The sequence below is a fragment of the Amaranthus tricolor genome, chromosome 9, assembly GCF_026212465.1.
Source record: "Amaranthus tricolor cultivar Red isolate AtriRed21 chromosome 9, ASM2621246v1, whole genome shotgun sequence".
NCBI lineage: Eukaryota > Viridiplantae > Streptophyta > Magnoliopsida > Caryophyllales > Amaranthaceae > Amaranthus > Amaranthus tricolor.
This window is the reverse complement of record NC_080055.1, coordinates 25,382,261-25,403,097: the sequence shown is the minus strand read 5'-3', so window position 1 is coordinate 25,403,097 and position 20,837 is coordinate 25,382,261. Positions and strand designations below refer to the sequence as shown.

Sequence of the window (20,837 nt, the reverse complement as noted above, 5' to 3'; positions counted from 1 at the left end):
TTTATTTTGAAACATAATTTTTTTTTAATCTTTTAGTAAAAAGAATTAAGTTCTTAAATGGAACAATTGCAGATCATTTCGTAAAAACTAAAAGCAATACCATTTAAATGGAAAGTTTTGCTCAAAGAAAATGCTCAAATAAATACAAATGCCTACTTTAGGACAACTAATTTTACTATGAGCAAATTATAGTTTTTATCCACAGAATTGCCAAATTCACCTGTTAAAATAAACATGCCAAATTAGCCAACTTACTACCCAGCATTGTTCATTATTAGAGTTTACAGAGCATACATTGTTGATACAATTTAGCCAAAAGGTCCATACTCATACATACATTCGAAGGGTGAAGTGGATTCAAACCTCCATATGGAATTCAAAAAGTTCGTCAAGTCAAGGCCGATTCACAATTTGTATACCCTTACGATCTGTACAACCGATACATGTACAGACTGTTGCCTCCTTTTCTTTTGAGTTTTCCCAATCAACTACAGAAAACTAGCTTGAAGTTTGTTAATTCACAACAAACCGTGACTAAATTCATCCTGTAAAAGAATTTCATAAATGTCGGTTCTTAGATTAAGCTCCTTATCCCGCATCACTTCTTGGAGATCCATTAGTTCTTTGGCAGTGACAATGTTTTGCAATTTCTGGAAGCCATCGAGCCACAACAGTTTCGACCTATCATCATAAAACGAGATTAGAGAATTAAAAATTGAAAATACTAAAAATGAAATAGAGCTCTAGCATGAAACACTTGATACAAATCATTTAAACAAGCAAAGTGAACAAAAATACCTCCCAGCAAAATTTGGTAATCATCGTATAAAGTTACAAATTGAAAATATAACCACAAGCTTACATCTATTTAGTATCCACAAATACGACAAACATCCAATACTGTTTCTCACTCGAGCATAATTTAGTCTGATGGAGAAAGCTGATAGTTTTTGTATTGAGATATGTTTGATCAATTTCGTGTTGAGTTCAAATTTGGTTCATGTAGTGATAAGTTAGTGCTCCTTGCAGTACTTCACTATCAGTTTTAACATGTTGTCATGTCGTGATACAGATTGTGGCTCTCAAAACTACGAAGGGATATACAAATCTAACAACCAGCATAGAGTGGAAACAACAGGCACCTCCAACTCCAAGCACAATGGACAGTCATTTTACATGGCTGCAGTACTTTTAAATTTTTCAAAACACTAGGTATTTTAGTCCTCAAATTTTTATGAACTGTATACTATCCATTGTTTAATTTCCAGCAATCGACTTAAGTCTAAAAACAGAAAGGAAAACTAAAGATATTTAAACAGTGGCAGTTGATTCAAAAATTTGTTTAAATAGAAATATTAAGAAAAAGGTGGGAAGGGAATAGAAGGGAACCATTTCCATTTTTGGATTCAAAAGCCTTTGGAAAGAAGACGGAAAGATTTCTGTTTTCAAGTTTGTGACCAAATACAGTGGGAAAATGCAACTACCGTGATAGTGAGGCAGCAAGGGAAGTGACAAATTACACTACTTCCTCCTTTTCTCTGATTCTGCAATTGAGGGTGAAGGATCCTCTAAACGTTTATATTACATAGTTCCTCTCCCTATGTTAAATACTTTTTTGAAGTTGAACAGAAGAGCTAGGGCATTTCCAAAAACGTGAATAAAAGCTTTTCATTTCTTGTACAATTTAATGCCTTAAAGGCTTTCTAGGAATGGAATCGCATTTGCAAACTCTAAAGACAACCCTAAGTACAACAATTCTAACTCAGAAATTAAATGAAAACAACCAGGTGACAGCATGATGAGTTCTGGTTCCAGTTTTAAACAAAAAAGGTCTCATGCAACTAATTCTGAAACATGCACGATGTTATACAAGTAAATGTGATACAAGTCAAGTCTTCAAAGCATAACAAGACATTTTTTAGTTTCACACAAATAACAAAAAGGTCGAATACATTGTGGAATGACACGCTGCAGAAGGGTGGGATTTGTTTCACAAGACTTCAGGCAAAAATGACGAGCTCTAACACATAAGAATAGTGCTATCATGCAACTAAAATGATCTAATAGTTCACCATGGAAAAGGAGCGCGGTGGGGGAGGCTAAGAGTTTTCACATCATTTAATATATACAGCTATCAAATGGGAAAAACATCAACAAAATTCATTAGCATTTACCATTCAATTATGTAAAAAGTATTATTTTAGCATGTACGTCAATGACTCATGTGACAAATGCAAGTATAAGAAACATGAAATAAAGAACTAATTAAATCTGAAAACAGCACTGAAAAACATTTTTACCACGGGCATGCATGGATAGCTCGGAAAAAGACTCTTCTTGCAGCAGAAAAATTACATATTTGTATCTCATATGAGATATAGCAACGCCACAGTAAAACGGATGAGCGCAGCCTATCATTTGCCAGTGCCTTCTCAAACAATCCAAGGATCCTGTGCTGAGGAGCTCCTCTACTTAGCTCATATGATAGAGAAAACAGTATAAGGATAGTTGATGGTTTCCTGTGAGCACCCGCAATATATTTGATATTAGTGCAAATTCAAAGGGGAAGAAGCATTTACTGACTACTGAGTTGCTTACGAAGCAAACAAATAAATCAATCAAAACAAGCTCAATGAACAAGAAAAGATTAATATTTAACTAATATATGCAGAATAATTTTGAGGCAGGCCTATTCCTCCACCCTGTAATGGTTTACTTCCTTTAGTTTCTAGATGACCGAACAAGCTAAAATAGTTGCCAAGTTTCTAATAGTATTACACTACAGCAATTAATAAGCCACAAAACTAAATAGTTATTGGTTAGAAGCGAGGGAAACAGAGAGAAGCATCACACTGAATGATGTTCCCTTGATTCTTCAATTAACAAAATGGACAAGAACATTTAAAGCATAGCTGCACAGAAACATCACCAGAAGATGACTTATAAGAAAGATGTCTACAAGAAACAGTAAGAGAAGCTCTTTGGAGGGGCTACAGAATAAGAGACCAACTGCCAATAAAGCTTTCAGTCAGACAAGACTATCCATAACCAAGCTAATTCAAATGACTCCTAAACCTACGAGGAGAGTCTGGAAAAGGTAAAATTTAGAAAAGGAAAAAAATGTATGCAAGAAAATGATATCCAAAGAACAAACGTGAACAAAGTGGAGGAAGCAAAAAATCAAAGTACTTCAATTCTGAAGGCAGTACAAGGCTCCCAAAAATGGCCTGGTTAATTTCTGAGCATATGAAGCGCAAAAATCAACACGGTTCAGATTCCTGTACTCTCACAGAAAAAACTAGTTAGGAGGCAGAGAAAACCAGCTGCTCTTACACCTGACCAACTTTATATTGTTTCTCCCGAAATCACAAAAAATAGTTCTCACAACTCACCCTAAGTTGACCGGATTCAGAATAGAAATCAGAGATAGGTATACATCCAAATGATTGATTTGTCAATGCCAGAAGTTTGGGACAGAAACCTTTTCTAAAATTGCCAAACTATTGAAATAAACAACATTTTATAGAAACTTTATTATTGGATTTCCTAGGGAGTTAATACAGTTCATAAAGTGGATCATGGCTTGTGTAAGAAATGGACAGCAATTAAATGCTATATCAGCTCTTCCCTCCTCATTGCATCAACCCTATTTCTCCGTCCAACCCATACCAACACCTATTCTCACACGTATACATTAAGCTTTCATGAATGTTCTTAATTGTGTGTGAGCCGATGCATGAAGAAAATTGATGGACAGGGGAAGAAAGAAAAGAAAGGAATGTGATTCAACTTAAATCAATTAAAACATTACACCCAATATGTATTTAAGTCAAATGAAATTTGCACTTAAAAACTAAGATCTTACTTTTGGAAGAGGTCATCAAAGATCAGACGAATCTTATTAGGCACAAGGTAGAGATGGCCAATGTGCACCAGGCAATGAAAAAGTTCTGGATTAAAGGGATAGACTTGCAATCCTGCTAAGATAGAACTCAATACTTTTGACAAAGTTGCTTGTTGAACATGTCTTTGAAGCATTTTCACCAGATAATTAAACAAAATTTCAAGTTGATAACTTCGGATTTTTCTTTCTGCAACAACATAAAAAGACAATTTTATTAGATGTCATATGTTACAATAAATCCAATGAGTGAAGCTAAAATTTTAGAGGTCAAATTCTACAATAACAACATAAAAACAATACATTCCCCAACACCAGCAAGTGGATGCTTCCAAGATGGGTTTAGGGGTGTCAAATATGCTACCTCACCCTAGTAATAGCAAAAACATTGTTTCCAATTGGCCGGCCTTCACTTTAAACATCATTTAAAACTTCCCGTTAATAAGTGCATAATTTAAGGAGTAAATCCAATAAATTAAGATCTTTATAGCAAGTCAAGTTCTACATAAAAAGATGAACATACAGCTGTTTTACAGCCCAAAAAAAATCAAAAGATGTGTCAAAGTTGCTCCATCAACCATAAATCACAAACACTATCGTTATTAATCGTGGCTTATACCAAAGAAAGACTTATTGACCTCAAGGATAGGAAGCGTCCAATAGGCAACTCCCAGACTATTATATTCTTAATCAAAAGGCTTTTGCTCATCCAGGGTCTCAAGTAGATATGCTATCAAGATTACTAGGAAGATTAGTTGGATATAGTAAACCTTGTCACAAGGGTGGTGCAACCGTGAAAGGGAAAACACTCAACCACTGTTTGATTCTCACAAAGTAACGTTAATATGTCTCATGCACCTTAATAAAGATTTAGTTAGCTCACACAGTTCTAAAAAGTTTGAGCCCAACTCCACTCTCTTAGATTAACTTATTCCTAAGCCAACTAGAGGTTTCAACTAGGTCAAAATTAAAATGATTCGAAAATTGACACCCTAAAGCCAGCCAACTGAGGCTTAAACATGTCCCTAAATCCTGCACCCACGGCACAACCCAACTCGATATAAGTGGTGGGCCTGGTGGCAGGTGAAGAACGGCTCCCTAACATTCTAACCCTCTCCAGTTCTATCTTTGTTCAATTTTTCCTTCTCTTACACGTACATGGATCAATGAGATCTAAAATAAGATGAGGGCTTAGATAATTTGTGTTTCAACCCCATAAATTCTCTCTTATGTTATCTGAAGACTAAACGTCACAAGAAATAACTACATCTTCTAGGCAACATTCCTACATGTTTTTCAATCGTTTCAATATCAATCCCTTTCACTCTAACATTTTTTCTCTTCGATAAGAAAGTTGTTAATTTATGATTAATTCATCTGTAGGTTGCTTTGAAATTTTAAGAATTCAACAGCTACAAGTCTGTGCTCACTATAGAAAATGAAGGTTTTGAGAATTGCTTTCCTTCTACAATCTCTTTCTAGTTCCTAACAGTTTGAATTTGGGGGAAAGAATATAAAGCACAAACGAAGAAGGGATTCAGGGAGGGAGGGGAAATAGTGAACAGTGAAAGAGTATTTTGTGGAAAGGAGGGACTAAATTTAGAAATTATAAGGTTAAAAAGTATAAGAAACCAGTAAAAATGCAGATGTGGAAGGTAGAAACACTTGGTATAATTGGAATGCTTTTTTAAGTTATTAGTTAAAAGTGGATTTGGTAAGAAACTCCTAAATTAAAGTTGACAATCATCAATTTTAACTTTGCATCCATCTTCATTTCTCATCTCAAAATTTTTCAAAAAGTATAATACTTCCTTGGAAGATGAAAGTTTTTGCTTGGATTATGGCTGCTACTCAATGCCAATGAGAGAGTGCATACCCTCTTGTAACAAGACAAAATAGAACTGCCATTATTTACCAATGTGTACGAATACTATAGCTTCAGCAGAAAATTCACATATGATAGTATTTATTTTGTATTTCAAATACAGACTCTGGACTCAGTAGGGGTGGTACAGTTCCTCAGATTTTCTGTGAGAAATTAAGGCAAGATCCTTTATTTAGAAGGCACAATGAAGAAAGTATGCTTTCCTGGCAATATAGTGTATGCCAAAGAGGAAAATCCCTCTAAGTGGAGTTGCAATTGCAAGCAGCTCATGAATCCCCTTTTAACTTATACTACACCATTCCAAAAGAGGAATGTCTCTCAACAGATAGAGAGAAATGTGGCATGAATGCTTGAGCTGCAAACAAAAGTACTAAAAAAATATCTGTTACCACTTTAAATCCTCTCAATAATTCTTCCAGGGAATCTGAGCAAAACTCACAGGCAAAATTAACAATATATAAATTTCCATTATCACTTATCAGTCAATAATTAACTCGCCCCTCCCTCGTGAAGGCGAAGAAAAACAGCAGTATTGAAGCAGAAATTTTGATGTCGATAATTATTTCATTCATGTAGCTATTTATGCTTCATAGGCTACCAAACCAAAAGAAAAGAATCATAAATGTTGTTTAAACTAAAATATGTTCAATACTGAGTACTAACAAGCACAAACAAAATAATTCTATAATAAGTTCTTGATCCCAAGGATAGATACCATCTACATTCTACGGTTAAAAAAAAAGCCAACAGAGTAAACATGAGATGGGCGGGCTAAGTGCAATCATGAAAGGAAAAGGCATGTACCAGGAAGCACCATGGAAAGAGCATCTGAGATGACTTCAACCCCAGAAGTCCATCCAGTTGTCAGCTGTTCGAATAAAGCAGCTGAACAAATGAGAGCGATAGAACTCTCATTTATAGGATGATGTGCCCATGATGACCTTATAGTTCGTATGCGTTCTTTGAAACCTTGGTGTGCCTTGAGCAACTGTGTGCTTGACGGTCGCCCCTTAAAAGGAGTATAAGCAATCCCACTTCCTAAGCAAGATAATATGTGCAAAGCACAAAGTTTAGACTCTGATTCGTTACTCAAGCCATCAGCAAGTTCCATCTCCGAGTACCAAAGGTAAACCAGGGGGGCAGCAACTGACTGAGTTTCCTGCTGATACTAATTATTCATTAATTTAAGCACCAACACAACACAACAGGTAAGTCTAATTATTCATTAATTTATGGAAACTTCAAATCTGTTTGGAAAACATTATGAACTAGGGAAAAGAAAAAAAATTATATGCAATAATGCCAAAGCCTTAATCCCAAAAGATTGGAGAATATAATCTTTTGAGCAAGTAAAATTACTTGCTCAAAAAGACGGGAGATAGGCCTACTTTATTATATGTGTCAAAATGTTCCACATTTAAAAAAAATGAGAGCACAAATATATGTATGTTGAGATGGATGAGGGAGCATACGCTAAGAGATATAATTTGAAATCCAGATATACAAATGTAGCTAGGTGTGGCAGAAAATGCAGATAAGATAAAGGTGAATCCACTCAGTTGGTTCCAGCACGTGTGAAGACGACAAGTTATTTTAGACAAGCAACGACCATACAAGAGGTTGGGTAAAACCAAAGATGACTTGGATACATTGATAATAAGGATTCGGCAGAATAAGGTGCATGCCATATAGCATTAAACAGGAATGAATGAAAATGGGAAATATTTACCGACAATCTCTTAGCTAGATTTGCTTTAGTTCATGTAATTGACCCTACATCTTAGGTTGAAGACTTTAACATTGGTGTAGTTAGTTCAGCTTCAAAGAAGGATCTCCAAGTTATCTATTCGGTTCGATGATAAAGTTACTTCTAACAAGATTCATTTGATTTTTGAGGAAATTTCCAGATGAGCATAAAACATACTCGTTACATCCACATAGCATGGTTTATTGCTTATAAATATCTTAGGGTGTCCTGAAGTTATAAGAACCTCACTAACAGGACTCTTGTTAGCAATGTTGTACAAGCTAAGAGATAGCCTTCATGAAGAAGTTAACCTACGCTCACAGGATAGCACAACTAAATAAAAGTGTATGCTAGTTTATTGCTTAAAGTATCCATATATGATGCCCTAAAATTTATGAGAAATATTGTTGTATTTCCAACTATTATCTTCATTTTCTCATATTTTGAAGAATTAAGATCATAAAAGGTCAAATAAGAAGGCACCAAATTTAGCCCCCCACCCTCCCTTTTTCTCTTTTCCTTCAAATTTTCTAGGTACTGCATTATTCTTAACGAGTTTTGAATCTATTTAACCCCCCAACATCCCTTTCCCCTCTTTATTCTTTCAAGGTTCTCCATGTGTACCTAGTCAAAACTTCGGTGCACAATAGTCTACCAGAAACAAGAAAAGACAAAAGCATGATTGTTAGCAACAGCTACAATGCAAAAACGAAAGAAAAGGGCGAAAGAAGCATACCAAGGGCATTCCACAGATAGATGACAATGCCATGTCAAATATCTTCCTCGCATGAACAATATTTCCATATGCAGCCTCCCTCCGAGCATAAACTCCACATAATAACACATCCTGATAAAGAGATACAATTATCAAATAGACATCAGTTATACAATTTGAGCAATGCCTATGATCTGTAAAAGACATAAATCCCTCAACAGAATGAGATACTACGCAGCAACGCCGCAGCCAGAAAAATGCCAATTTTAATCATCATAAGTACCTGACGATCACTTTTCAAGAGCTGTTTTGCCAAAGCTTGTGCAGGCTTGGTAGAACTTTGTTCGCTATTAAGAGCTTTCTCTTCTGCAATAAGTATAGCCTCTTCTATTTTATAATTTCGAGGAAAAACTCTTAAACATAAGAGAGCAGCATTGCGCAGAAACTTCATGATATCTGTCCTCTCAGCAGTCTTTGAACGCTGCAACAGAAATTCCATACTGCGTGTGCTTGACCCACTTTCCAGTATTGTATGACCATTTACACTTTCGAAATATTGTAAAATTGAATTTGGTAGCGTTTGTAAACCCAGTATTTTATCGTTCCAACATGAAGAGTTTGTGCAAAACCTGCAAGAATAGGACGTACGTAAGTGCCAGATATGGAAACAGACTATTGCCCATTAAATAAACAAATACAGAAACCAATATTTCATAATAGAAGTATAAGGAAATAAGACCACTGTCCAATAAAAAGCCAGAATGCCAACAAAACATTTAAAATCCTATTCAAGCAATAGATCCATATCAAATGAGAGCCCTAACCAGAATAAAATGAGATCATAGTTCACTTGCTCTTACAGTCTAATACCAAACAAATCCCTCTTGCTTCCAGTAATACAATTACAAGGGGTCATGCATTTCCAGAATGCAGTGAATTAGTCTTCTGTCCTTTACGTTTCACATTTTCATATTAAAAATGTTCCAAATTAACTATTTTTTTTCTCTATCCACTGCCATATTGTTTACTCGGACATGTCAAGTATCCTTGATATGTATCCCAAACCCTAAAGTAAACATTCAAAGTGATGGAAGAACAATCTCTGCAAAAGCAGTCACAATTACAGATCATCCATGCACAAGAATTTCTATGTGGGAGAAAAATCAGAGAGTAACATAAAACTTCATTCAATCGGCCAATTCTAGAGACCGGAAAAATGGCAATCCATATAATGCCAAGAAAAAGAGAAAGCCAATAAGAACGACAGAATAGCCATCACATTAAACCTCTTCCTTACTTTCATCTGATTTGAAATTTAGATACTTGCAAACATCTAAAAGAAACTCCTAGAATGGAATCAAACTCCTGAAATGAAATTATCCAATAAAAAAAATATCCCTTGGAGTTCCAGCCATACCACACCAAGAAGAATTGCTTTCCCCACTATGAAGACATACATCACATGTACACCAATAAAATAAAGGCCATCTACTAGAGAACAGTCAAGGAACCTAAAAAAATACTCTCAAGCAAGAATGAAGCAATTAATCTACAATTATCAAGGATGACCAAGAAGCATTCATAATCTCATACTATACTCGAGCAATACAAAAGTCTAAAACAGTATACATTTCAAAGCTTTGCAATAAACTAAATTGGTCGAATCTCAAAAGCAAGCAAATCTGTTATCTAAAGGGAGGAAGAAAAAATAAAAATGGTCTACCCAACAATACTGACCATTGAGATAGCTCCCCTCCAAAGAAATCGATGAACTGCAGAACAAGGCATAAACGAGCATCAATGGAACTCAATGAGAAAAGATAATCGGCAACATCATCGAACAATACAGCTCTAGAAAGTTGTTCCTGCCCTTCTCCAATCTCATTGCTACAAGAAACAACTGCATTGTTGGTAAAACTCATATCAGAAATTATTCAAAGGATTAAATGAAGATGTGCTGCACGTAATGCACGGAAAGAAGTCATGCATAGGCTTTTCTTTCAGGTAAACTCCAACATCCTAGCCTTGTGATTTTTGGCATTAGTTAACCTTAAGGGATATTTTTTGAATATAAGACACAAGAAAGGGCCTTGGAGTTAAAAAAAGACAATACATTAAGATTAGCTTACGTTGGATCTATCACGTGCAAAGAAAATTAAAAATGCAGCAGATAAGTTGAAGGTTCGGGAGCCTAGAGAAGGAAGAGATATGCCAAAGATGACTTGGATAACAAGAGTGAAAAATGACATGAAGAACTAAGATTTTCAGGAACATATGATATTGGTTAAAAATGAATGAAGGAGGTGAATATATGTAAATTCTTTGTTAGCAAAGATCTGTCACGTTGATTGTTTTGATTCATGTACTCAACCCCATATAGATGAGATTACGGCTTAGGAATTGAGTAGTCATGTGCAAAGATCAGCAAAAGGAAACATAAATGAAAAATTACACAACATTAGCGGGACAAATGACTTATACTCCAAGAAGCATCAACTTCTACCTTAATAACAAATGGGGTACAATTTAGTCACAAACTATTAGTCTAATTGATCCATACAACTGTTAGATAAAGATTCTACAGCAAAGAATTACTCCATGGTTGATTACCCTACAAGACTACACAGAAATAATGAATATCAGACTGCATTACTAATTCACCATAAGAATTGTTACGGACACAACAACGAGCATGATGTCTGATGCAAATAGGGGAGTGCGAATCCATATACGATAAAATCGATACCAGTTATGAAAAATTCCATAGCATATACAAATACAATAAGAGCAAAAAGCAATAAAATGTCCAACGATGGAAAGGAAAAACAGAAATTTAGTAAGAGAGAAGCAGCACCAGAATCCATACGAACAGGCATCCATTGATCATGATCTCTTGATGACTCCTCTTCTGACCACCTAACCCATGTATTTGTGTCATGGACCTCCTTGCTGGCTTCAGCATCAACATCAATCCCAAGCATTCTCAGAAGAGCAGCATCATCTTCTTCTTGCCTTGCATCTATGTCATCTTTTTGTTCATCCATCTCTGTAGCCACATCAGTTATCATATCTTCCTCCAATTTTGAAGAATTCTCGATCCCTTTAGATGAAGGGACAAACCAGCCAGTCCAACCACCTTCTACATCTTCCTTCTCGGACATTTCTCGGATGAGCTTCTGTCTGTTCTCTTCTTCTTTCTCCAGCCAGGTGCACCAACCAAGTGCACCATCTTCTCCAACTCTTGCACCGTTGCTATTCCAGAAATGTTCAAACAATCGTTTTTTCCTCTGCTCTGTGAGCTCTAAAGGAGGGCAAAACAAACAATATTCTAATTCAGCCTGCAATAGTGCAGTGGCCAACTCCTGATAACCTGCCTGCCACTCAAACCTACAAAGACTGAGAAACATATCAACTATGCCCATTTCAACATCAGTATCTAGAGTATCTGGAGAAGGTGTTTCCACAGTTGCATGACCCTGTAATTATCAGAAACAAAGCAAGCATTTGAGCAAGACAGAAAATATTATACATTTGTTTCATGAACAATTACACATTAACTAATTAGAAATAAAAACCACATACTTGAGACAATAACAATATCAAAGTTTTGATCCCAAAAGAAACAACATTTCATCACCTCAATGCCACTAAGTGGCTCTATCCTGCGCCGGATTTGGAGGGGTCACGTGTACCAAACCTTACCTTGTAATAACAAAGAAGTTGAGTTTAATGGAACCTTCATTGCAAACATCATCAGCAATTTCACATAGATAGAAGCACACATGATTTAGAGACAATAGATAAACCTTGACAGTCTAAACTCTAAAATGTCCATGAATAAAATATTGAAAAGGGGGCTAAAACAAAACCAATGATTTGGCTTCCTGAATAGTACAAGCTAAATACATGGCTTTCACATACCCAAAGTACAAAAACAAGGCCGCATCATATCGTATCGGCCGTATTGTAAAGGTTTCAAAATTTACCCAACCGGTATTAGTGTATTACCCGCATCGTAAAGGTGTTAAAAACTCACATCTTAGGCCATTTCAAGTGGTTTTTCATGGTTTGGCAGATATTTGGTGGTATGGCAACGCATCATCCCTGTTACAACATCACCGTATCCGTTACCACAACCGTGACCGTTACTGCATTTTCGCAATATGGGCATACCAAAATTCACAACACTCACTCATACATAAACAGAGCAAGACTACAGAGGGAGGAAGAGACATACATAGATATGAAGACGTAAGCAAGAATAGAAAGAGACAAGAGGTCACCAGTTTAGAAGAGAAAATAACATAAGATCCAGAACCAAAGCTGACAGTTGACAAATTCCATTGCAGAGACAAGCCTCATTGTTGTCTCAAGTAGCAAAACAAGAGAGTACACGTGGCATGAGAGTACTCCCAGGTTCAATAAGAAGAAAATTAAAGAGAGACCAGTGCGAAACATGCGTACGAAAAGAACCAATCTGTTTTAAGTTTCCCGATGCCAAAACAAACATTGATTAGACCTACCAGGAAATAATAAAGTATATTGAGCCCTCCAATAAAATTTAAATGGTAGATATAACATTACTACTCAACCTATTAAAAATGCCAACAACAACAATGCCAAAGCCTTAGTCCCATAAATTCGGCTACATATATCAAAAATCTAGTCCCTTGGTCATCCATATAAATTATCTTCCACAATGCATTCATATCTCTTGTCATATGGACTTTTAGGCCGAAGTCTCTCATATTCTCCCTGAGTCATCCAAGTCATGTTTTGCCTCTTTGTTCCTCTTTTGATATCTAACCAATTTGAACATTCAACTTAATCATTGTATCTAGGCTTCAACGCACATGTCCAAAGTCCAAACTGACAAAGGCGATTTTCCTTCATCTTAATGTTTGCAACTCTCAACCTTTAATACATGTTCACTCATCATTGTAATATACACATCTCATCAACTCGTATGTCCTATCTTCCTACTACGATACTTTTAAAAGCTCAACATTCGAATTCATAAAATAATGTTGATCTAATTATTATGCCATTAAAACTTTCCTTTAACCTTAGAGAAACTCAATCAAATAAAACCTCACTTGCACAACCATACCAAATGTTATGTGGCACATACTTACATCTTGGAAATTATCTTTGTTTCATATTCACTTGCACAACCATTGCTTTTTTCAATTTCATCTTCTTCATGCAACCCATGGGCGGTTCTTTGGCCATCCGAGGTAGCTGACCGCCTAGGGCCCCCGGAAATAAGGGGCTTCAAATATTAAATGGTGCTATTCAGGCTCGGTTTTGAGCAACGCTTTTTAAGTGATTTGTTTGTAAACCTTTTTTATATTTGAAGTAATATAATGTTACAATACATTTTGTTTTCAATTATTTTTCTTGAAGTGAAAAAAAATAATTTTAATCTATATTGAAGGGCCCCATTTTAAAAGACATCGCAAAAATAAATAAGGCCTCCAAGATCTTTGCTCCAGCCCTGATGCAACCTCTACCTAGATCTTGTATAGATATATCCTAGTAATTCCCCTTGATTTAGTTAAGTAGCTCATCAAAATATTTCTTCATCTATCCTTAGTGTTTGCTTGTCTCCTCTTAACCATCTTATAGATTTCCTTTCCCTTTCCACTTCTTACATGTTGTACAATTCATAATAAACCTTGAGTTTTGCCTCTTCCACAACTTCTCTAGTATTGGTCTTAGCATCCTTGTCTCATTGTACTTGGTGATATTTCGTCATTCCAACATTTTCCTAAGACTCATTCTTTCTTGTTTTTCACTGCAATCTTCAATTCTTCATTTTTCACTGGAACTTTTACATTTAACTCACCCAAGATCTCCTAAGTCATGCGAGATATACAATTCTACATCTTCACCCAAGTATAGTTTGTATCCACAACATTTGCCCACTCTATTTTTCCAACTTTTTCAACAAAAGCTTATACATTATCTCATCTCCAATATCTTATTCTCCACTCTTTGGTTTTCTCTTTTAAAATAGTCTTGCTTTTATGCAAATATCAAGAATGAGAAGTTTATGTTGTTCAACCATTCTCCTTGTGTGAATTTACGGTGAAAATGTTATTGTCTATTTATTCTTCTAGTCAAAATGAAATCTCTTTGGTAGCATGTGTTCTACCTCAAAAAGTCACTAGATAATATCTCTCATCTTAACGTTTTAACAACCATTGAACCATGGGATAATGCAAAATTCAAAAAATTTTCTCATATAATCTTTTTTCATATCCAAATCCTCCATAAACAATTTGAAGTTGTTACGAGCATGGCCATTCCCGTCGCCCCAACCTACAAAAATGCAATTTATCTTGATCCAATGAAATCAATGTGATATATCAATGAATATAAAGGATATAGGTGATCGCAAGATCAAACTAATCCCTTCTTCAACAAGGTTTCCAATCCCTTCTTCAACAAGGTTTCCATATATAAAGACTCTTTGAGCAGCCAAAAAAATTTTCAACTCATAAGCGCCCATTCATATTGTACTGCCACAATTCAGAATAAGATAGGAGGGGTCAAACTTACATTATTATCCCTAAAAATTATGGAAGAGCTAATCCTTTAACCACTTAGATCACTGATAAACTAAAAAATAATTAGCAACAAAAATTGAAGTAAATATAAGCACAAGCTAGTAGTGAAAACTCAAAAAACAAACAAACATTATTCCGATTGATAGGTTTGATGTACAATTTTCAAATGATTGATAAGCATAAATAAAAAAGGGAAACCACAAAAAAAATAATAACATAGCATGACGAGAGAACTCCAACATAGCAACATTATTTATTCTTATTTAGTTCTAAAAAGAAAAAACGATATGAAAAACACATGTGCATTTCTATGTAAAAGAAGAACAAAGTGAATGCAAGAACCTGCCTATGCCTCTTGCTAGATGCAGCATAGAGAGCTTGGATAGCATGAGCATACAACCTTCGAACCTCAGAAACTTTGAAAGTGGAGAAATCCCCCTGCACAATCCGCAAAAATTCTCTCCACAACTTGCAACTTCCTGAATGTTGCACAAGAACTCTTTCCCATCTACCAATAAGTACATCAGAAGTATCCCTGCTTTGATAAGCTTTTAAAAGACAAAGCACCAGATCTTCATCTTCAGGGTTTAGCTCAACTGCCTTTTCTAATATACTAATTTTCTTCTCAAGTGTTTGCATACGTGCACCTTTTTGTGGTTGCTTAACAGCAATCTTATCTTGAAAATCGGCAAAATCCAGCCATACTCCAACATCATTGGGTCGCTCCCTAGTCAGTTTATTGAATTCTTTTGTTTTCCGTAATACCTCATCTTCCCATGACTCAACCACAAAAGCTTTTGATGACAAGCTAACATCTATGTCGTCATCTAATACTGGAATGTATTCATCACCATTATCTTGCACGTGCTTTTCTGGAGCAAAAAATCGAAGACGCTTATAATTCCTATGTTTTTCTATAACTGCATGCTTGACCGACCAATAACGTCCACTGGATTTCAATTTTGCATCTAACGCATCCACATCAACTTCTTCTCTTGTAAGCAAACCCCTACCACCCAACTGAGAATGCCCTTTAAAATCAATCTCTGATATTTTTGCCGCATCATGAAGTTTATATCTACCAATATCCATCCTGCAGCAAAGAAATATTAATACTAGAAATTGAGACGGCAACGTGAATGCATGCACAATTCATGACAAATAGCTTTAAAATCTACATTTGCAATAGTTGTGACATGGTTTAAATATGAACTCGTTAAAAACAAAGCATCACCAAGTTTTCACCAAAGTTGCCCTTTTCATGCTACCTTGAATCTTAACTATACAATTCAAGTGGAGACTTGCCAAGGAAATTTTATCATTGTCCATCACTATATTGAGAAACGTGACAACTTTTCTCAAAAATCCTAAGATAATATGCATGGCTAATACTTTACAAAAGGATTCATTAATGACACAACACCTTGGTTGTTAGAAACTAAAAATTCACATTTTCTCGAGCTAGATTTAGTAAAATTCCCACGGTCCATTTTCCCCTCTAGTGTTTTACAAACTGTTGAAGCTTAATTTTAATCCAAATCCTTAAACCTTAATCTTTGCTTCAAAAGTTCTTTGAACTTTCTAGTTACTTGAACCTCTAGCTCAGAAAGGGAGCCTGCAACAGAATGATAATTGGTAACCTTATTCATCTTCGGTACACCTCTCAACAATGTATATATCACCTATAACTTTATTACCCTATCTAGAGTCCATTATATTCCAGTGCAAATTAGAAATAAAGATAGAAGAAAACAACGAGAGTGAATGTCAATTATTCTAACAAGTGCAATTATCTAAGTCCCAAACACGAACTCTAACATCCAAAAATAAAGAGTTATGTGTTTATCTCCACACAACCCCCCCCCCCCCCCCCCCCCCCCCACACAAACACACAATTTTGCAATCTTATTTCATTTGTTCCCCATTCAGTCATCCACAGAATGTTACCTACTCTCTCCCTCCCCTTCCACTCATTAATGCAAGCAAAAGTATGATGGTACACAAGTCGAACCGAGGTGTGAAATTCAAAAACTTCATAAAAAAAAATAATTTTACAACATCTTTTATTATCTGTTCTTTCCTAAAAGTGCACCAATGTGAGGTGCAGCCCCTTTGCGCCTTTGTACACCTTATGCTTTTTATAAATATAGCTTCTTTTAGTGTTCTGAGTGTTGCTTCCTAATATCAAACTATTTCTAATGTAAGTAAATATTCCTCTCATTAAAAGTTTAATTCTTTTTGCTACGTTGAACCTCTACAAAAAGTTAAACTAGATTTTTAACTTTTGCTAAAACGACTTAGCTCAAAATTCATATCAGTATTGACATATTTAAAATTCTAAATTATTCATTTGAATTCACAAATTCTTGTGAGACAATTTCACCGTGAGACGCTCTCTTTATATGGGACACATGGACTCCTTGTTTTAAGGTCGTCCCACCGAGAGACGGTCTCTCACAAGAGTAGTTCATTTAAATTAAGATATTTTGAACATCAAATTCATATATCAGTGATCTTAATAAATTAAATTGGACAAAGATAAGCTTTTTGGTTTACAAACAAGATAAAAAGAAGACAGATGACAAGGAATTAAAATTTCCATTCATCTATACCCAATTAAAATTTCCATTGATTAGATCAATTATTAGGACTTAAGGTTCTGTTTGGGAACAAGTAATTCATTTTTAGTTATAGATTTTAATTACATAATCATAATTAAAGACTTTGATAATAACAAGATTTTCAATCATTCTCATCTTTTTTAGGGTGAAATCAGCTCAAATACAAATTTGAATTTTTTTTATTTGACAAAAACTAAATTAAAGCCAATTTTAGATTTTCAAATGAAATCATGATTTCCAAATACAAGATTAAAGCATTTAAATTACTCCTATTAAGCTAATGAATGAAATATACTTCAATGTTATTTTCACTTCATTTTTTGGCAATTACACTGCATTCAAATTAAAGGAAAAGAAAATAGGATTCATATAAAGAATTCTTCCTTTCCATTTCTTTCTAAGCATTCATACAGAATCCCTTTTACCTGCCCTAATTTTTTCCAAATTGAAATATCTCAAGTCTCAAGTATGTTAAATAATAAACAAATTGAACTTGTAAATTACATTTTCAACTATCACCACATAAACGAAAAAAAATATAGAAATTACCTATACAAGCAACCGAATGCCAAATTATCAAGATCACCACGAGAATCAAAGTAATAGTCCTTGGAAGGTTTCGTCTCAGAACCAGCCCAAGCTCGAACCACAGATTTTCTAGCACCATATGCAAACGCCTCACTTTCAAAATCTTTATCTCGCTTTCGTTTCTTCTTTGACTTACTCCTGCTCTTCTTCTTCTTGTCCGAGTAATCCTTATCAGATTCTGAAGATTCCAGAAACTCGTACGAAGTAGAAGATGGTTTCTTTGATTCTTGAACTTGTATATCATCATCGTCATCGTGTGGGATAAAATTGAACGAATGGAGAGATGAAACAGCTTGGTTGATGACGGATAGGTCAGCAGTGAAACTCGAACTGCACAGCCATTGAGAAGTTGTTGTAGATGTGATGGTGGTGGTGGAAATGGGGAAGAGTGCTTTAGGTTCTGTTGAAGGGGTGATGGGGAAGAGAGAGATTGGTTCGGTATCTGGAGATTTCGGGGTTTCGGTTGACGATGGTTCCGCCATTGTTGCAGCCTTGCAGGAACGAATAGACGCAGTTTGAATTCACCAACACTTTGGTACTAAATTTAGATAGAAAATTGATGAACAATTGGGTCTTGTCTCGATCAAGTTTTTTTGTTTTTTTGGTATTAAGGTTTTATTTCCTCCCTTATATAATACCCGCAACATATTTTATTTTTTTTCTTTTTCTTTTTTAATTAATAATAATAAAATACTATACTCTATAAAGTAAACAATCAGCTACAGTATAGGTCAATTACTTTTCTTAATTCTCGTGCCCATGCAAATTTAGTGACTAAAACGAAACGGAGGAAGTATAATCGAATTTCATTTAATTACTTCTCAGAACTGCATGCAATAAAATCGCTTCAAATATAGGTTAAATAACTTTTGTTTTATAAATTTTTTGCTTAAAATAATACTAAAATAAATCTAAATTCTCATGAAAAAAATTACGAAGGAGAAGAAGTTCAGCTAAAAACTAAGATTGTTCTTGTAAATATATTACAAATGTATGATGGGGCTTAGAACCTTCATCTAAATTATCGTTCTATTTCGTTTAATTTGCACTAAATTTTAATTTTTAGTTAATTAACTTACCTATTAGAATTAAATTTCTAGGGGGATTTATAATACACGGGAATTTAATATCTAAAAATTTTCTAAGAATTTCACGATGTTATTTGGTTGGGCATAGAAATTTTAAATTAACATAGAAATTTGTAATTATCTAAGAGATATCATATTGATTAACTTCCTACAAGTTATAAAAATTAACTTATATTAGAATTTGAATATTTATGTTAATTGATAATCAAACATAATTTATTTTTTTATTTTTAGTTATCTCACTTACCCATTAATATTAAATTTCTGCGAGAATTTATAACACACGTGAATTTAATATTTTATTAACTTTTTAAGAATTTGACAACGTTGTTTGGTTGGGGATAGAAATTTGTAATTATCAAAGGGATACCATATTGATTAAATTCCTACAAGTTGCAAGAATTAACTTACATTAAAATTTGAATATTATGTTAATTGATAACCAAACACAATTTTTTTTTGAAATTTTCTAAGAAGTTTTAATTCTTATGCTAATTATTGTCACCTAAACAAACTCTTAGCACTATTTTCTCTTTTAGTAATGGTATTTACTACTCTTTTTTAATCTCACCTACAAATTCATCTACTCTTTCAATCTCACACTCATTTTTGACCCCCATTTAATATACCAATTACAGATTAATATTTAAACCTCTTGCAAATTAATGGCAAAAAAAGAAGTGAGAAATTTTTACTTCAATAACCAAAATTCTAAGTAAGAAAGAACCAAAAGATAAAAAATAAGCTTAAGCGCATCTTGAATTTTTGAAATACTTAAGCAAAAAAAAAATTAATTAAATAAACTAAGTTCTAAACTTATTCCAAAAGTAAGCGTGAAATTCTCAAACCTGAGGTTTGGGTTTGTTCGCAGGTCAAAAAAGACAAAAATAGTTGTTCACACTTAGTAACTGAGAACAACTATTTTGTCCTGTTGTTGTTCGCAGTTACTAACTGCAAACAGATCAAAACAGGTCAAATAGCTGTTCGCAGTTAGTAACTGCAAACAACCCCAAACCTCAGGTTTGAGAATTTCACGCTTACTTTTGGAATAAGTTTAAAACTTAGTTTATTTAATTAATTATTATTATTTTTTTGCTTAAGTATTTCAAATTTTCGCGCATCTTGCCTAAGCTTGTGGAGTCGTGGGTCAAATAGCTCGATCAAGTGATTATCAAAATTGAAAATAAAGGTGTGTTTTCCAGTCCACCGAGCCAAATGAACCGATTAAACAACATTGCGTCAACCTAGCCTTCTCTCGCTCAACGTAGCGCATTTACAAGCCACTATATGTAGCCTACGTGCCCGAAATGTCGTTTTCCCCTTTTTCTATCCTTTCTTCCTTAGTCCCAATGCCCTTTCCTCTAGTATAATATGGAGATGATTAAGTGTGACATTGGGAGAGTGGATTGACTCTCATTAATCCCTTTTCTAGGATTTTTTGGGTGTAAAGATGGGTGGAAATGTCTGTATAAGGTCTCTCATTTTTTCTTAGTGTAGTTCTTACTTAGTTTGATTCTTCATAGGTTAGTTTGAGACTTTCAGCAAAATCTCCTTTAATGTTGTAAATAATGTAGCTATGCATAGTTTAGTCTATTTTCATACTTTTATTTTTACCCAGGTTTAATCACTAAGTCTTCTATTGTGTTAATGTTCCCAAGTCTCCAACGCTGATTTATTTCTTTCTGTGTTAGAGTTCCAAAGATTAGATACAAACTTGAAA

The 20,837-nt window shown here is 34.6% G+C and overlaps 1 protein-coding gene across 3 annotated transcripts; it reads right to left on the bottom strand.

Annotated features, from left to right (window-relative positions):
* Positions 1-76: 76 nt before the first annotated feature.
* LOC130824389 (uncharacterized) lies at positions 77-18,618 on the bottom strand. 3 transcript variants are annotated; one of them, XM_057689373.1, is made up of 10 exons: positions 17,991-18,618; positions 15,163-15,913; positions 11,103-11,724; positions 9,986-10,148; positions 8,532-8,877; positions 8,270-8,380; positions 6,591-6,954; positions 3,866-4,091; positions 2,301-2,519; positions 77-681 (listed from the first exon to the last, which is right to left on the bottom strand). In XM_057689373.1, the coding sequence occupies exons 1-10, from the start codon at positions 18,509-18,511 to the stop codon at positions 519-521; spliced, it is 3,486 nt and encodes a 1,161-aa protein (XP_057545356.1). In that variant the 5' UTR covers positions 18,512-18,618; the 3' UTR covers positions 77-518. The 3 variants fall into 3 exon arrangements, with proteins under 3 accessions (XP_057545356.1, XP_057545357.1, XP_057545358.1); XM_057689374.1 differs by having other exon boundaries at positions 6,591-6,948; XM_057689375.1 differs by having other exon boundaries at positions 6,591-6,945.
* Between the last annotated feature and the right edge of the window lie 2,219 nt (positions 18,619-20,837).

Coding starts and splice junctions, on each gene's coding strand:
- LOC130824389 (XM_057689373.1), bottom strand. CDS start 18,511: ATGGCGGAACCATCGTCAACCGAAACCCCGAAATCTCCAGATACCGAA. Junction 15,914..17,990: donor GCATTCGGTTGCTTGTATAG/GTAATTTCTATA, acceptor TCTTTGCTGCAG/GATGGATATTGGTAGATATA. Junction 8,381..8,531: donor TCTTGAAAAGTGATCGTCAG/GTACTTATGATG, acceptor TCTCTTTATCAG/GATGTGTTATTATGTGGAGT.